General features: G+C 45.3%; 1 protein-coding gene across 1 annotated transcript; it reads left to right on the forward strand.

The window, feature by feature from the left end:
* Window positions 1–4,801: 4,801 nt before the first annotated feature.
* Window positions 4,802–17,261, forward strand: LOC119331282. Its single transcript, XM_037604458.1, has 7 exons — window positions 4,802–5,164; window positions 5,621–5,662; window positions 13,746–13,828; window positions 13,917–14,018; window positions 14,132–14,346; window positions 16,162–16,256; window positions 16,825–17,261. The coding sequence occupies exons 1-7, from the start codon at window positions 5,017–5,019 to the stop codon at window positions 17,064–17,066; spliced, it is 927 nt and encodes a 308-aa protein (XP_037460355.1). The 5' UTR covers window positions 4,802–5,016; the 3' UTR covers window positions 17,067–17,261.
* The last annotated feature ends 374 nt before the right edge of the window (window positions 17,262–17,635 follow it).

Below are 17,635 nucleotides of genomic sequence, written 5' to 3' on the forward strand. Positions count from 1 at the left end.
GGATAAGGATTTGATGGACTATGAAATAAGGAGTGACAAGAGACTAAGCTTGGGGATGCCCATGGCACTCCAAGATATTCAAGAATAGCCAAAAGCCTAAGATTGGGGATGCCCCCGGAAGGCATCCCCTCTTTCGTCTTCGTTCATTGGTAACTTTACTTGGAGCTATATTTTTATTCGCCACATGATATGTGTTTTGCTTGGAGCGTCGTGTATGATATTAGTTTTTGCTTTTTAGTTTACCACAATCATCCTTGCTGTACACACCTTTTGGGAGAAGCCCACTTGATTAGAATTTATTAGAATACTCTATGTGCTTCACTTATATCTTTTGAGCTTAATAGTGCTCTAGTGCTTCACTTATATCTTTTAGAGCATGGCGGTGGCTTGATCTTGAAGAAATTGTTGATCTCTCATGTTTCACTTATATTATTTTGAGAGTCTCTTAGAACAGCATCGTATTTGCTATGGTTATAAAATTGGTCCTAGAATGGTAGGCATCCAAGTTGGGTATAATAAAAACTATCTTAGAAAGTGAATTGGATGCTATGATCAATTTGATATTTGATAATTGTTTTGAGATATGGAGGTCGTGATATTAAAGTCATGCTAGTTGGGTGATTATGAATTTAAAGAATGCTTGTGTTGAAATTTGTGATTCCCGTAGCATGCACGTATGGTGAACCGCTTTTGTGATGAAGTTGGAGCACAATTTTATTGATTGATTATTTTCCTTATGAGTGGCGGTTGGGGATGAGCGATGGTCTTTTCCTACCAATCTATCCCCCTAGGAGCATGCACGTAATACTTTGTTTTTGATGACTTGTAGATTTTTGCAATAAATATAGGAGTTCTTTTGACTAATGTTGAGTCCATGGATTATACGCACTCTCACCTTCCACCATTGATAGCCTCTCTTGTACCGCGCAACTTTCGCCGGTACCATACACCCACCATATACCTTCCTCAAAACAGCCATCATACCTACCTATTACGGCATTTTCATAGCCATTCCAAGATATATTGCCATGCAACTTTCCACCGTACCATTTATATGACACGCATCATCATTGTCATATTGATCCTTGCATGATCATGTAGTTGGCATTGTATTTATGGCAAGGCCACCCTCATAATTTTCATATATATCACTCTTGATTCATTGCATATCCCGGTACACCGCCGGAGGCATTCATATAGAGTCATATTTTGTTCTAAGTATTGAGTTGTAATCTTGAGTTGTAAGTAAATAAAAGTGTGATGATCTTCATTATTATAGCATTGTCCCAGTGAGGAAAGGATGATGGAGATTATGGTTCCCCCACAAGTCAGGATGAGACTTCGGACTAAAAAAAAGAAAAAAAAAAGAGAAAGGCCAAAAAGAAAAAAAAGGCCCAAAAGAAAAAAAAAGAAAAAAGAAAAAAAGAAAAAAAAGAAAAAAAATGAGAGAAAAAGAGAGAAGGGACAATGCTACTATCCTTTTTACCACATTTGTGTTTCAAAGTAGCACCATGATCTTCATGATAGAGAGTCTCCTATGTTGTCACTTTTATATACTAGTGGGAATTTTTCATTATAGAACTTGGCTTGTATATTCTGATGATGGGCTTCCTCAAAATGCCCTAGGTCTTCATGAGCAAGCGAGTTGGATGCACACCCACTTAGTTTTTTTTGTTGAGCTTTCATACATTTATAGCTCTAGTGCATTCGTTGCATGGCAATCCCTACTCATTCACATTGATATCTATTAATGGGCATTGATACGCCTAGTTGATGTGAGACTATCTTCTCTTTTTTTGTCTTCTCCACAACCACCATTCTATTCTACATATAGTGCTATGTCCATGGCTCACGCTCATGTATTGCGTGAAAGTTGAAAAAGTTTGAGATTACTAAAGTATGAAACAATTGTTTGGCTTGTCATCGGGGTTGTGCATGATTAAATACTTTGTGTGATGAAGATAGAGCGACAGCCAGACTATATGATTTTGTAGGGATAACTTTCTTTAGCCATGTTATTTTGAGAAGACATGATTGCTTGATTAAGTATGCTTGAAGTATTACTATTTCTTATGTCATGAACTTTTATTATGAATCATTTGGATCTGAACATTCATGCCAGAATAAAGAAAATTACATTGAGAATTATGCTAGGTAGCATTTCACATCAAAAATTCTGTTTTTATCATTTACCTACTCGAGGACGAGCAGGAATTAAGCTTGGGGATTCTTGATACGTCTCCAACGTATCTATAATTTTTAATTGTTACATGCTATTATATTACCCGTTTTGGATGTTTATGGGCTTTACTTTACATTTTTATATCATTTTTGGGACTAACCTAGTAAGCGGAGGCCCAGCCCGAGTTGCTGTTTTTTGTGCCTATTTCGGTGTTTCGAAGGAAAGCAATATCAAACGGAATGAAACCTTCGGGAGTGATCTTTTTGGAACAAACGTGATCCACGGGACTTGGAGTGGACGTCAAGCAACAGAGGAGGCGGCCACGAGGGTGCCCGGCACGCCCCTGGAGGTGGGCGTGCTCCCCCACCCTCATGGGCCCCTCGAGCGTCCACTGACCAACTTCTTTCTCCTATATATACCCACGTACCCTGAAACCATCGAGGAGCACCACGAAAAACTATTTCCACCGCCGCAATCTTTTGTATCCGCGAGATCTCATCTTGGAGCCTTCGTCAGTGCTCCGTCGGAGGGGAATCGACCACGGAGGGCCTCTACATCATCTCCAAGGCCCTTCTGATGAGTTGTGAGTAGTTTATCACAGACCTTCGGGTCCATAGTTATTAGCTAGATGACTTATTCTCTCTCTTTAAATCTCAATACAAAGTTCTCCTCGATCTTCTTGGAGATCTATTCGATGTAACTCTTTTTACGGTGTGTTTGTCGAGATCCAATGAATTGTGGGTTTATGATCAAGTTTATCTAAGAGAAATATTTGAATCTTCTCTGAATTCTTTTATGTGTGATTAAGTTATCTTTGTCAGTATCTTCGAATTATCAGTTTGGTTTGGCCTACTAGATTGATCTTTGTTGCAATAGGAGAAGTGCTTAGCTTTGGGTTCAATCTTGCGGTGTCCTTTCCCAGTGACAGCAGGGGCAGCAAGGCATGTATTGTATTGTTGCCATCGAGGATAAAAAAGATGGGTTTATATCATATTGCACGAGTTTATCCCTCTACATCATGTCATCTTTCTTAATGCGTTACTTTGTCCTTTATGAACTTAATACTCTAGATGCAGGCAGGTGTCGGTCGATGTGTGGAGTAATAATAGTAGATGCAGGCAGGAGTCAGTCTACTTGTCACGGACGTGATGCCTATATACATGATCATGCCTAGATAATCTCATAATTATTCGCTTTTCTATCAATTGCTCGACAGTAATTTGTTCATCCACCGTAATACTTATGCTATCTTGAGAGAAACCACTAGTGAAATCTGTGGCCCCCGGGTCTATCTTTTATCATATAAGTTTACCATATACTTTTATTTGCATCTTTACTTTTTTCCAATCTATATCATAAAAATACCAAACATATTTATCTTATCATATTAGCCTCCTACTGGATTGATACCTTGGTTCTTAAAAATTGAGGAAAATACTTACGCTAGTTTGCTGCATCACCCTTTCCTCTTCAAGGAAAACCAACGCAAGCTGAAGACGTAGCAATTAGCTTTATTGACACCCGTCCAGAAGGCGTGTTAAGCTGATAAGAAGAGGCAGATAAGCGGCGCAACAGGCTTGCCGGGATTCGCCCTCGACACAACATCTAGCAGTGCATTCAATGCACTTTGTCCTAACTGCCAGAGTAGGTGTGACAACACTGTTAGCTATCTAATCACACCCAAATGACTGTTTTGCCACTGTGGTCACCCCTTAACCTATAAAAGGAGGCCCGAGACAACCTAGCAAAGGGTTCGAACACTTCGACCCCTGCACTTGTAAGCTCACGTCGCTCTTCCCAAGGCACCCTTTCGGGCTAGAGCACGTCGAGCCTTCATCCACCTCCAGATCAATCCACCAAAGCAGGAGTAGGGTTTTGCGCTGCAAAGCGGCCTAAACCTGGGTAAAAAACGAGTTGTCCATCGTCACGCCGTCCCTGTTGCTTCTGCTCTTTGTGCAACACGATCGTCCCCATGCCGAACCACAAAGGGGCACCCCTGCCGCATAGGTGATCGACGAGGAGAGTGGAGGAGCGCGAGGAGGCACGCCTCGACAGGCGGGATCCTTCACGAGGAGCATAGGCGGCGGCCAGGCCTCGCGCGTGACCAGGCGGCAGTTGCGGCACAGTCGGAGCGCTGTGCATCCGGCTGAAGGTAGCTGGCTGCGGTGGCGCGCGGGGACGACGACTGGAGGTCACGGTGCGGTGGCCAGAGTGGTTGGATCCGGGTCTGTGGTGCGGTTCGGTTAACTAGGACGAGTGTGTGTTAGGGGCTGGGTCACTTCCAAAGTGGCCCCACAAGTAAGTAGGGGCAACTTATGTCAATTTTGCAAATACTGACAGGTTTTTTTCTGGTCAACTGGGTAGAACAGACGGTCAACTCACGGAAGTGTAACAGAATGGCATTTGTGATACATGTTCAAAAGTTAAAAGTGACAAAAATGAAATGTTAAAATTTAGAGTGGCATAAGCAAAATAGTCAAAAACTAGAGTGGCAAAAACAAAAGTTTTCTCTAAAACGAACATACTGCGCAATTTTACGGACTCCGGTTGACTGATCGAAGCTCAAACGACTATATATATTTCGATTTTTATACCGACAAAAAGCAGTAATACTAGGCTCAAAGACAGGAAAGGGCACACGCACTCCCCTGATCTCCCCGTTTCTCCCCAAATCCTCAGCAACCCCGCCAGATCGCGGGCGATCTTCTCGCAGGCTGCCTGCGACGAGCGCGTGTGCCAGGCGCCAGCAACCACCGGCCTCCTTGCAGTGGCGCACCTGCAGCCGCTGCATAATAATCCGTAGCGGCGACAGTGAGAAAGCGAGAGAAGAGGGGATGACCAGCCTGTCCATCACGGTGATGACGCTGAACCTGCACGAGGGGAATCAACCGGGCGAGAGCCCTAACAGCTGGGAGAAGCGCCGCGACATCTGCGTCAGCGTCATCACCAGTTACTCCCCCACCATCCTCTGCACCCAGCAAGGTGGGCGGGGCTGCTATAGAATATGGTTCCCTTCTCTTGTGTCATGTAATTGAGTTGGTTCAATCATTCATCGAGGTGTGCATTTGATTTATACCGTTGTTAGATTTAAGTAGTATCCATACGGACTACACGTGGAATTTGATCTCTTACTGTCCGGAGAAGGTTTGTTATTAGTAGCAAATAAAAGTGTCTGGATTCCTTGTTTCAAAAAGAGAAAAAAGAGTGTCTGGATTAGCTTCAACAGCCTATACGAGCTTTAATGAATTGTTTGGTTCAATCTCGAAAAAAAAAGTTCGGTTCCTATAGTTGGATCTTCACTCTGTATTTAGAGTTCCAGAGTCATGATTTTCTTGCTCACATTGGTTTGTTCTCTGACTTCATGACTTACCTTCCCCATTTTGTTTCAACCTCTTCTTCAGTTTGTTCTAGGCTTGAAATAACATGTCTCATATGCAGGGTTGAGGTGCCAGCTGGACTACCTACAGCAATGCCTGCCTGGTAATGCTTGCTCTCATCGTCCTTGCATGCTATTACTTTATAATGGATGACCGTTGTACTTTGAGCGTACGATCGAGGGTAGTCTCAAATATCATTAGGCTTTGCTGCAAACTAGTGGAAATGTTCTTCGGCTCTGTTGAATTCATCAATATTCTTCATTATAAATAATGAATTTTTCAAGCTGCCTGGTATTATCATCTATTTGCTAATATCCTAGTTATCCAAAGCAACATCTTTTTGCCCGAATCATGCAGCCAAATGCGTGTCATTTTGTAATTGGAGAAAGTTTTTGTTAGAGTCCTGGGATTGGAGGGCGTAGCCTTGGCTTGGAGGTGACCGAGGGTTGATGAAGGTCCTCCGGGTAGGCGTCTTACCTGTGTCGAGGGATAACGGTGGAGGAAGAGAAGAGCTTGGGGGCGAACTAGGCCTAGCTTAGATGGTTAGGTTCCTTGTGGTGGAACCAGCCCACCCGGGTTCAAGTCCTAGACTTGACACGGGTGCTTGCATATTTCCTAGAATTATTTAGGCTTTCCGACGCTATTCTCTTAGTGGTATGACGTGTGCCCGTTGACTACGAGGTGCCTGTGGAGACTTCGTCAATCTTAAGATCTGCTGGCTCAGTCTCGTGTTTCTAAAAAAAAGAGCTTGGGGGAAAGGACTTGACATAATTGATTGATCGAGTTTCCCATACAGACCACCTCTCCTTACATTATGGAAAGTCCTACATCTATTTCTCTTCCTAAAGGAATCATATCCTACTACGAATTGACTTCTTTCCATCAGCAAATCAATCATGCATGGAAGTAAATAGGACTGCCCCCACGCAAGGCATCTCCAACGCGGAAGCCCAAACCTCCCCTATATGCCTGGACCAGACATTCCGAACGCTTTTAGGTCTCCAATGCAGCCGACCAAAATTGGGTCGGACCAGTTCGGGCGTCCGAAATCCCCCAGTCTGGCCCCAAATTGGGGGGGGGGGGGCATGTGGAATCCATGCGTCCTCCATGTCAAACTTCGACACCCTGGTCCCACCCAAAATCTGAGCTGTCTCCCGCAGTCTTTGACCCGCTTTGCCTACCACATTGAAGCTTCACCGCTCTGCCTACCGCATTCATGGACGGGTAGCCGACAAGTTGCCTGAGGAGCCTACCCCGGCTATTGAAGGCTGGATGGCAACCCCCGTACCCTATCTCGAGCCCATTCTTCCCATTCTTCCCAACCCTTCGCCTCCACAAGGAGCACCCTAGTTCATCATCCGCCATCCATCGTCGCCATGGTGCTGACGAAGATAATGTGGTATACGCAGCTCATGCCAGAGCACCTCGTGGAGTTCTCGGCAGAGATGTGGGCCGCCAAGGCCTGACCCGCAGCCCGCATTGTGGCTAGCCTTCCTTCGAGCCCGGGCGAGGATGAGGAGGAAAAGCCCTGGAGTGCATTGACGATACCAGAAACTGGCAGTAGTCCTGATAGGGTGCAGCGCGAGACCAGAAGTACCAGAGGGGATCACACACGAAGTGTTCACCCATGTTTGGGCCCTCATCATGGAGCAACTCGATGCAGAGCTTGCAGATGTCGTCGCCGTGACCGCGCCCATGGTGGACCTGGAGATTGTTGCGGAGAACCACGTGGTATGGGGTCAGTGCAGAGCGTCCGTAGGGTTCGAGCGCAATCACGGTGAGGTCATCATCGGCGACAATGAAGACCTCTCCGTGGACCTCGAAGGCAAGGAGCGGCAACACGACGATGATGCCAAAGCGGCACACGTGTCCGCAAAGGTGGACCCGCGCCATCCACCAACGATCGACGAGGTTAGCGGTCCTACGCAGGGGTCATCATTCTCACCTTACACGCGGATGAGTAGATTTAGGTTTATTTGTATGAACTATCAATGTATTTTGCTATGTGAAAATATGCAATGTTTCATGGCTTGGTAGTAAAAATATGCAATATTTTAGGGATAGCATTGGATGGCGTTCGTCTGGTTGGATGTCCGGATCTGTCCGTGGACATTTGGGGAAGTCTGTTTGATGAAGACCATTGGGATGCCCTAACATCATTCCTCTCCTCGTTAAGCAGCTCGTCCTCGAGAAGAAAACCAGGGAAGTGGGCTTTAAACTCTGCCAAAGGTTCCTTAGGAAGTCTCTTCCTCTGATGAACCTGCCCTGAATCAGAACATGGCTCATGCCTCGTCGAAGACTATGAAGAGCTACCTTACCCTTTTCTATAAAAGGTAGAGGGGGAGCAGCACTAGGTGGCATCCATGGAATTTCTTCAACCAGCTAACATGGTAGACATCATGAATTCGAGCCCCGTCCATAAGATCCAATTTGTAGGCCACAAATCCAATGCGTTCGAGGACTTAGTACGGTCCATAGAACCTAGGAGCAATCATGCCACGAGTATATCCTGGAACAGATGCCGCTAGCGTCAATGTAGGCGCAACAAGGCCCACTCCCCAACATAAAGCAAGAGCTCACGAAGATTTTCATCATAATAGTGTTTGTAGCATGCCACGAGTATATCCTGGAACAGATGCCGATGGCCGTCAATGTAGGCGCAATAAGGCCCACTCTCCAACATAAAGCAAGAGCTCACGAAGATTTTCATCATAATAGTGTTTGTCGCACTGCTGAGCCCAAAGAAGACGATGACAGACCTCAAAAACAAATTCATTTTTGAAGTGTATATGTGGATTGCCTAGCCCTTTCCATCAATTTGGACTTTTGGTTGCATTGGCTAGTGCATGAAGCTTAACATGGTATCAGAGCCTAAGGTCTTGAGTTCAAGTCCTGGCTTTCGCAATTTATCCAAAAATTCATGCTGCTGCATCCATGTCCACATATAGGCCTCTTGAGCCATACCTCTAAGTCTATTAACATGTTGACTTCCTGCGTTACACGTGAGAGGGGGTGTTGAAGTGTACATGTGGATTGCATTGCCGTTCCCATCATTTTGGACTTTTGGTTGTGTTGACCAGTGCATGAAGCTTACCATGGTATCAGGGCCTAAGGTCTTGAGTTCAAGTCCTGGCTTTTGCGATTTATTCAAAAATTGTTGCTGCCTAGCTCTATGTCCACGTATAAGCCTCTTGAGCTATACCTCCAAGTCTATTCACGTGTTGACTTCCCGCGTCACACGTGAGAGGTGGTGTTGAAGTGTATATGTGAACTGCCTAGCCCTTTCCATCAATTCAGACTTTTGGTTGCATTGGCTAGTGCATGAAGCTTAACAATTCACACCTGGCAAAATACCACCTGACCTTCCTCTCGGAGGCAAACAATACCATGCATAACCAAGACCACCACATATGCAGCTCAAAAAATGTGTCGAGAAGTTCGTATCTCAAGTCTCCATGAGAACGATGGAGTCCTAGTTTTATCCTCTAGGAATCTCAGTTAGAATTTGTCTTTTACATGAAGACCTCTGCTATTCTAGAAAATTCCCCTCGTTGGTGGTGAAACCTGTTTTTGAATTTGTTTTGCGTGCTAGTTGCACAAAAGAAATATCGTTTTGCTTTCTAGTGCGCCTTAAGTGGCCTTTACCGGAATACGAGGAATATCCATATAATTTTCCAGTACCCTTTCCTCTTCAGGATTCAGGTCCTCACACATGTCTTGAATATACAATATTGAGAGCCCATGAGGACCATCATCCTCGACGGGAGTATCAACGGCCGTTTTTTGTAACTGTTAGAGTACATAATGGGCCTAATGGGCCTGTTAGTCTTAGGGTTAATTAGAGATAAGGGTCGCTTGCTTAGGGGTCAAGTAAGCCTTGCTTGGAAGTCAAGTAAACCTCTCTATATAAAGAGAGGAGATGTATCAATCTAATCAAGCAAAAATTAAGAAGGAAATCCCTTCCCGGCGCTGCTAGAAGGAGGGCGCGAGAGGGCCGGCCGGGGGTCTTTTTGCCCACGGCCGGACAAGAGGGAAGGGATTTCCTTCTTAATTCTTGCTTGATTTGATTGATACATCTCCTCTCTTTATATAGAGAGGTTTACTTGACTTCCAAGCAAGGCTTACTTGACCCCTAAGCAAGCGACCCTTATCTCTAATTAACCCTAAGGCTAACGGGCCCATTAGGCCCATTATGTACTCTAACACTACACCCCACCTGGACATGGAGCTTGTCCTCGAGCTGCAGCCTAACCAACTTATAACCATGATTTGACGCAACAGAAACCTAACACCTAAAAACAAGCCCATTATTATCAACATGAATGGACTGGGACGCTTTATTTTGGACCCCTTAACAAAAAGTGGACACCATCCGCACGTCGGACATGCACGTGTACAGCCACCCGGATCCCATGGACACCACCTGAACAAAAGGAGTGCATGTGTATGGCCACCTGGAAGTGCTCGCAAGAGTGACCAGCAGAGGCACCCTCGCGGCGGCCGGTGGCGGATTGCAGTGGTGCTACGCGGTGCGCTCCTGTCAGTGACACCCTGCCTTCTTCCCGCCGGACGGCTGTTGGTCTGCACCGCACAGAGAAGAGCGGAGGCCTTGCGATGGAGAATGACGAGGAGGGGTGTGCCCCCCCAACCGCCGATGTCGCAGATTTTGAGGTCGCTGCCCGCAGGGAAAACAGCATGCCCGAGATCCCCGATGCAGCGGACGAGAGTGAGGTCCTTTGCGCAGCGAAGGGCAACTTGGAGGAGCGGCAGCTGCAGACCACGCATCTCCCGCACACGCCGACGCGCTAGGAGGCTGCGCGCAGCAGCCTGCAGCCTCACCGCCGCCGACACGTGGCGGGTAGCGATCCAAGACGGAAGCGGTGACGGCGACGGCGGGGACTTGATCTGCTGGATGTGGACGCCCTGGGATGGCGGCGGCGCTGATGGGAACGAGGTCGTCGCAGTCCCGTCGTAGGGCATCCCATACTGGGCGGCGGAGCTGACCGGCGGTGGCTGCTGCAGCTGCAGCGGTGTCGCGCCGGGCAGCAACAGCGGCTGCTGCGGCGGAGCGCCGGGCGCGGCGGAGGCCGCCAGGAGCGGCGGCTGCCACTGCAGCCAGGGCTGGGCGGTGGTGGCGATGGATGGCAGCTGCAGCAGCCCGGCGAGTGCGGCAAACGCCGCCTGGTGCGGCGGCTGCCACGGCAGCCACGGCGGCGCGGGGGCGGCGATGGGTGGTGCAGCTGGGTGCGGCCCGTAGGACCCGGCCAATAACAGGTGGATCTCCTGGACCGCCTGGGTTAGGTCCCGCAGCACCCCGAGCACCTCCTCCGGGGTGAGGAAGGCGGGGGCGGGCGTGACGGAGGATCCCAGCGCGGGCAGGAGCGGGGCGACGGTCGTGGTGGTCGCCGGAGGCGACGAGGTGACCGGTAGCGGAAGAGACGGGCTTGGCGGCGGTGAAGACATGATCGAACCAAAGCTAGCTGATACCAAATTGTTATGGCGCTGCTAGAAGGAGGGCGCGAGAGGGCCGGCCGGGGGCCTTTTTGCCCATGGCCGGACAAGAGGGAAGGGATTTCCTTCTTAATTCTTGCTTGATTAGATTGATACATCTCCTCTCTTTATATAGAGAGGTTTACTTGATTTCCAAGCAAAGCTTACTTGACCCCTAAGCAAGCGTCCCTTATCTCTAATTAACCCTAAGACTAACGGGCCCATTAGGCCCATTATGTACTCTAACAGTAACATTACCAGCGCCCTATCGATCTGTGAGTTCAACAACTCATTGATTGATGAAGCCACCTCATGCCTTATTACATAAGGAGACCCCTAGTCTCGAAGCTTTCTGAATTCAACTTCTGAGAAGTAAAGAACCGAAAACTTATTGTAAAGCATAACTGAATTAGTCTCAATGTCCCGAAGCTTGGCGGCGCGCATAGCTTGACCCATCTGCAAGTCGTTGGGGTCAGGCTTCTCTCGAATCCTAGTACTGAAGTGACGGTGGATGGATGTGAGGTAGGGGATGCCACCAAACGCAGCAACCTCCGCGTTGAACGGTGAGGAGGTAGTTGCCACCTGCAGTGTACCCCTCGGCGTAGACAGCTGCAGTAGAGGATGGCCAACAGCCAACTCCTGCTACTAACAGGAGTATCGCCGGTCCTCCCAGTCCCAACATAGGTGACGATGACCTGGTAGCGGCAGCTGAGCGCGGCAGCACCGTGGGCTGAAGGTGGTATGTGGTGCAACGTGCACACCCACAATTAGGGGTGACCTCGGACACCATGGGCAAGGCCACGCCCAGCTGAAGACACCGAACAATCCTCGGGAGCTCGTGCCCCGAGGAACCAGCAAGGCCGCGCCCAGCGATGGCGCGATGCGTCTGTGATGGTCTTGACGACCAGGCGTTGGCAGTCATCGACGCCGCTGCAGCGCCTTGCAGCGTTGCCAGCGCACCGGCTGACACAGCTGGCGTGGTCACCGTAGGAACCTGCGGCGACGCTTTACGTGCACCGACGGCCTGCAGCGAACTTGGCACCAACAGATCAGGGGAAGGTGGCGACGAATGTACAGCAGCACACCCAGGCGCTGCCACTAGCCGCGGAGTTGTAGGCAACTTCGACAACCGCCTGTCCGCCTGCGACGCAGATGCAACCATGATGGCAGTCGGTGGAACAGTGCACGGGCGTCAGGGGTGCAGCAAGCACCTGGCTCCGAGGCGACGACCATGAGGAAGACTCTGACCAAAGCGGCAGCGAGTGCGTCGGGGGGTCAAGTACGAGGGCCGTCCCGGCAGGCACCTTGGCCGGTGCAGGTGGAGCAGAGAAGGAGCTATGACACACCTCGGCATTGTCCTCCAAAGTCATCTGCCACGAACGGTCATGCGAGCGACGACGAGCACTTGTGGAGATCTCTGAGGTCATCGGTGCCACCACCCTGGCCCAAATACCATCAGTCACAGGAGTATATTAGAGACAACTGGACAAGGAACGAGCGTTAGACCAGATTCATTGAACTGAATAGGAACTAATTTGTTTTTCCTAACTAGTACTGTTGTCCCTGTTGCTGGGTTACTTTACTCCTGCCACCACAGCTTGTGGCCAGTTACACTGCTGCATTTGATTGGCTGTTGCGTGCTGATTGCTAAAAATAAAAAGGAAATATATTGGGAAAATTGAGAGTATACTTGTCCTTTTACAGTGTGGTATAGTAAAAATTTCTGCGCACCTTCTTTTGTTTGGAAAAAAATAATATCCCAGGATTCTAGCATATATATAAATCTGTCTGCTTGACCAACAAGTAGATAGGTACCTCCTAAAACCTTTGCAATTGTAAAATCGATGGATATCAGAATGGAGAACTTATCCGCAGTAGGTCTCTTGATTCTGCTATGGCATCAGGGGAACTTCAAGCTATAGACCCACAGGGGATGTAGCCAGTGTTTTGTTATCAACACAACTTAGCAATGTCATCATTAATTTCATGACACCTCATCTTGCCGTAATCACCCCTAAGCCCTAGGATTCATGGTCTACGAATGATTGCTTTGTATAAGCTAGCCACTGTCAAACTACTTGAGGCATACTTCCAAGTAATTCTTGGATCAAATCTGTATACTCCCCTTTTCATTTGTGTTGTACTACATAACAGGCCCTTGTTATCTGCATATGAGAAGTATAAAGATAGTATCTCTATCTCCTTTCTACAACCGCACGCGAGAATAGTCCAATTATATTCTGATTCAGAAAAATAAATGCTGGTGTTATTTCCTTTATGTTAGAGCCTAGGGCCACATGTGGCCGTTACATGACTATGAGTTTATGAAGTATATATTGCACTTTCTAAAACTTATATGGTTCTCTGTGTATATTTTGTTGATACAATTGGCCTAAAATGAAACAACTGAGAAGCACTGATTATCAAATATATTTATATTCTTTATTTGATTGATCACCATGGGATAGAATGGACAAAATTATTTAAAGTGTGGTCTGTCATTTCTGTTGGGCTTATATACTTTACCTGTGCCTTTAGGGAAAAACATTTTTCTTTGACCAAGATGAACCAAATTTAGCTATTAACTAAAAGGCCTGAGAGCTACCTATTCTTTTTCAAGCACAATGCTGTGCTGTCTGTTTATCTGCAATCTAGGATGTATGAGGCCGAATTACCAAGCTGTTGCACTGATCCAGGTTATGAGCAATTTGGCATTTCAAGAAAAGGTTCACAGGACACCACTGATGAATATTGCACAATATTCTACGAAAAGGAGAAGGTTTTTCTTTCCTTGACATGATACTATTCTGCTAGAAATGAATAATGTCTTTTCGTATATGAGTTGAACTACCATGAATTTGATGAAGGTGGAGCTTACAGAAGGTGGCACCTTCTGGTTATCAGAATCTCCATCAGTGCCAGGAAGCATTTCATGGGGAGCAACTGCACCATGCATTGCTACATGGGCAATATCCTTTTGCATGATACTTTTGTCATTATATTATTCTATCATCTCCTAGTCTCTTGACTGGAATTTATTGGAACATGAAGAAATTTGTGCCTTAACTGACATGATGTACACACGTTTCAACTCAAAAGAGTAGAACCACCTGGGTTCAGTTTCCAGATTGTAAATACAAATCTTGATGAAGATAGCCCTCGTGCTCGTAGACGAAGTGCTTTGCTTACGTGGCAGCATATAGCTTCTTTGCCACCCAACTTGCCTGTGATCTATTGTGGGGGCTTCAACACACAAAAGGAATCTATGACGGGACGTTTTTTGCTCGGCAGATCTAGGTATAACTTGTTGGAGGATGATAATTTTGTTGAGATTAACATGGCTAGTTCACATAGAAATATTATTCGTACAAATGTCGACTCCTTATTCCAGTTTTATTGTTGTCAGGTAAAAACCTACCTTTTATGTTAATATAAAATAATACTCCCTCCGTCCCATAATATAAGAACGTTTTTGACACTACACTCTAGTGTCAAAAACGTTCTTATATTATGGGACGGAGGGAGTATGTGATAACTACCTTTACAATTTCCTTAGAAGAGTCTTTCTAGCATTTTGGTAAGATAAAAGTTCAAAATACCTGATCTCCCGTGTAATAAAACCGCTGATATGGCTTTACATATTGTGCTGATGTGATAGGCATGATGTTCTTTTGGAGTACTTCCTCCATCCGGATATATAAGGCCTAATACGTGTTCCAAGATTTACTTTGACAATCAATAAGATCAATAATATATTAGATGTATGCTATAGAAATTATATCACTGGAAACTCCTTCCAAATACGCACTTGACGGCATATTTTTTGTAAGACACACAGTATATATTATTGGTCTGAGCGATGGTTAAAGTAAATCTCAAATTATGTATTAGGCCGAGTACATCTTATTGGATAGCTGTGCTGTATTGGATCTTGTGTCGATTCTGTTTGTTGTACGTATATGTTGTGCATGATCATCTATGATATATTTTCAGAAATAGCAAAAGTACCATTAACAACATTTTTAAAGGATTTGAACCTTTTTTGTAACCTAGGTAGTTAAAGATATTGTGCATTCAAATTTCAGAAATAAAGTTTGAGTTTAGGTGTCAGAAACTACTATACATTTGGTTATTGATATATGATGAAGTTGCCACGTTTTAAAAAGTTTGATTTCCAAAATTTCAGTATCCGCAAGTATTTAAGAAATCCCGAAAGTGTTTTTTTTTCTTCTAAAAATCATGTTCCCATATGTTCCAACAGAATTAATAAAAATACATAATTCGTACAATCCAGTAGTCACAATAATTAGCTTAGACTTAAAGAAAACAGTCAACTTTAAAGTAGAGAGAATAAAAAATAACCATATTATATATTTCGGAAACCCCATAACACTGATCATCAAAATTGTCAAGAGATGTCCCCAGTGTTCAATCTTTCGATGAACATGTTAGCGAAGAGGCAAAAATTGATGGTAGACCTGAATCTTGCAACTACCAAGTCACAGATATCATATTTTCTCTGTTTTTCCACAAAGAAATAATTGCTTGTGAATGGTGAGTACACTTTGCTCTTAAGTAAGTTCATCAGTATTCTACTCGAAAAGAAGGATACAAAGTAAATATACTGACCATACCAGGGGCAAAGTTTGGCGACGTTAGCTAAAATTCGTTTTAACAAAGTACATATGCAGAACCATCTCTTTTTGCAAGCCCATATCAAATGCATAATCTTAAACGTATGTGTGATATGTCCATGTTTTTTCTATGCAAAGGCAGCTCTTGCAAATGGAGAACAATGGCCTGGTGAATGTGTTCACCCCATAGTCGTTCCACAGTGAGCAAGATAATACTAATCGCAGATCAGGTTAGGGATGAGTGGTATTTGGGTTTGATTGGGCCTTAGTGTAATTTCGAAATGCTTAATTGCCACTGTTGAAAATTGGACCTAACCACTTTATTATGATTGATATTTGTATAGACAGAGCCCCAATCACGAATAAGATTATAGTTCCTTGAGTATGTGTCTTTTATGTTTTAGTCCAGCCCTTCCTATTTTTTAGATGACTCCCTTGCTACGTTGGTTGACATAATTCCATATGATTTTAATTACAGGGAACATGGTGTTGTGGGTGATATGAGAGATGCTTGGCCAAATGCTCGTGTGCGCAAAAATGTTTCACTGATACACACATATCATGGATTTAAAGGTACCCCTTTTACTTCGCTCAGATGCCTCCTTTTCCAGTCCCATATTTAGGAAGAAAATATAGTTGTTGTCATACTGTCTTGGTTTACTTGCTAAACAAAGGGAAAAAAGATCCCCTTCAGTATGAAAGGCAATCTTGCTACAATATAAGTAAATATAACCAAACTTACTCATTTTCTTAAGTTTTTCTAAGCCAAACAGCTCAACTGATTATTTCAAGAGAAAATTGGCATTTCCTTATCTTATAATTAAGAAATTGAAAAGATAAAAGGGAGGGGCTGTAATGGATGTGCTGTTTGAAGTTTATATATTTGTATCATTATATTGTAGATAGAACATTTAGTTATATTTCCAAAAGCAACATCTCTCACTACTATGCATGCATTTTATCTGTGCAATGATGGGTTTTCTGCATCACCTATTTTTCAGTGGGTGAATATTCCGAGATCAATTTATTATAAACAGTAACCTGGTTGATTTCTGTTGCAGTTTACACCTGCCAATATTTTCACTTCTCAAGTAGCCGTATTATTTCTAGATATCTTACACGGAAGATTGCTGTGATGCAGGGGAAAAACAAGGTGCGGTAGAATTCCTAAAATTAGTATTCAGAGCTCTTTGTCTCTGCTGGGACAGACAAACCCAGGACTTGCATATTGACTGGATACTGTTTAGAGGACGCCCACTGGTTCCTGCATTATGCGAAGTCATAAATGACAATATAGATGGTGTTTATCCATCATCACATTTTCCCATCTTTGCTGAGTTTTTACTTCCACGCTCAGTTCGCCTAGCCGAGATGCCTTCATAGTCATTGTTTGTATTATTATTGCCATTTTCTTCTTCTCACTAGTTCCCCGGCCTTGTTTCCATTTTTGTCCAAATTGTCCCTTCTACATACCCTGCGGGTTGTTCTGGAAAGCATCTTTCCGTACCCTGGCAACGACAGCTGCTGCAGTCTGTGAAATTTTACTGTTGTGGTTAATACTATTTTTTCCCTTTGCACTGGTCTGCATTTGTTATGTTGTACGACGCCTTAGCAACCAGGACTGCTGCTATTGTTCTTGCCTTGGTCTTCTTTAATTTTATATAAGTTCTTTTTTAATCTCTTGTCAATGCCGCGGGTGCATCTTTTTGTGGATGTATTGAACTGATGGAAATTGGCTGCAGAACACCGTTCAAAGTTGGTTTTTGCGAAGCTTGATGGATCCTCCACCTTCCCTCCCTCCCCTCCCTTCCCTCGTACCACCCACACCCGCTGCCATTCCTCCTCCGATGGCACCCAGCCATTCCACAAACACCTTCATCTGACCTCCCTCCCCTCCGTGATCACTCTCCCGTCCAGGGTGCCATCTGCTCCGCGCAGCTTGCGGCAGGTGA

Source organism: Triticum dicoccoides, chromosome 1B, assembly GCF_002162155.2.
Source record: "Triticum dicoccoides isolate Atlit2015 ecotype Zavitan chromosome 1B, WEW_v2.0, whole genome shotgun sequence".
In the NCBI taxonomy this organism is placed as follows: domain Eukaryota; kingdom Viridiplantae; phylum Streptophyta; class Magnoliopsida; order Poales; family Poaceae; genus Triticum; species Triticum dicoccoides.

Excerpts from the sequence above, each read along its gene's own strand:
- LOC119331282 (XM_037604458.1), top strand. The coding sequence starts at position 5,017 with ATGACCAGCCTGTCCATCACGGTGATGACGCTGAACCTGCACGAGGGG. Across the intron at positions 5,165-5,620 it reads CATCCTCTGCACCCAGCAAG|GGTTGAGGTGCCAGCTGGAC; the intron begins GTGGGCGGGGCT and ends TCTCATATGCAG. Across the intron at positions 14,347-16,161 it reads TTTTTGCTCGGCAGATCTAG|GGAACATGGTGTTGTGGGTG; the intron begins GTATAACTTGTT and ends TTTTAATTACAG.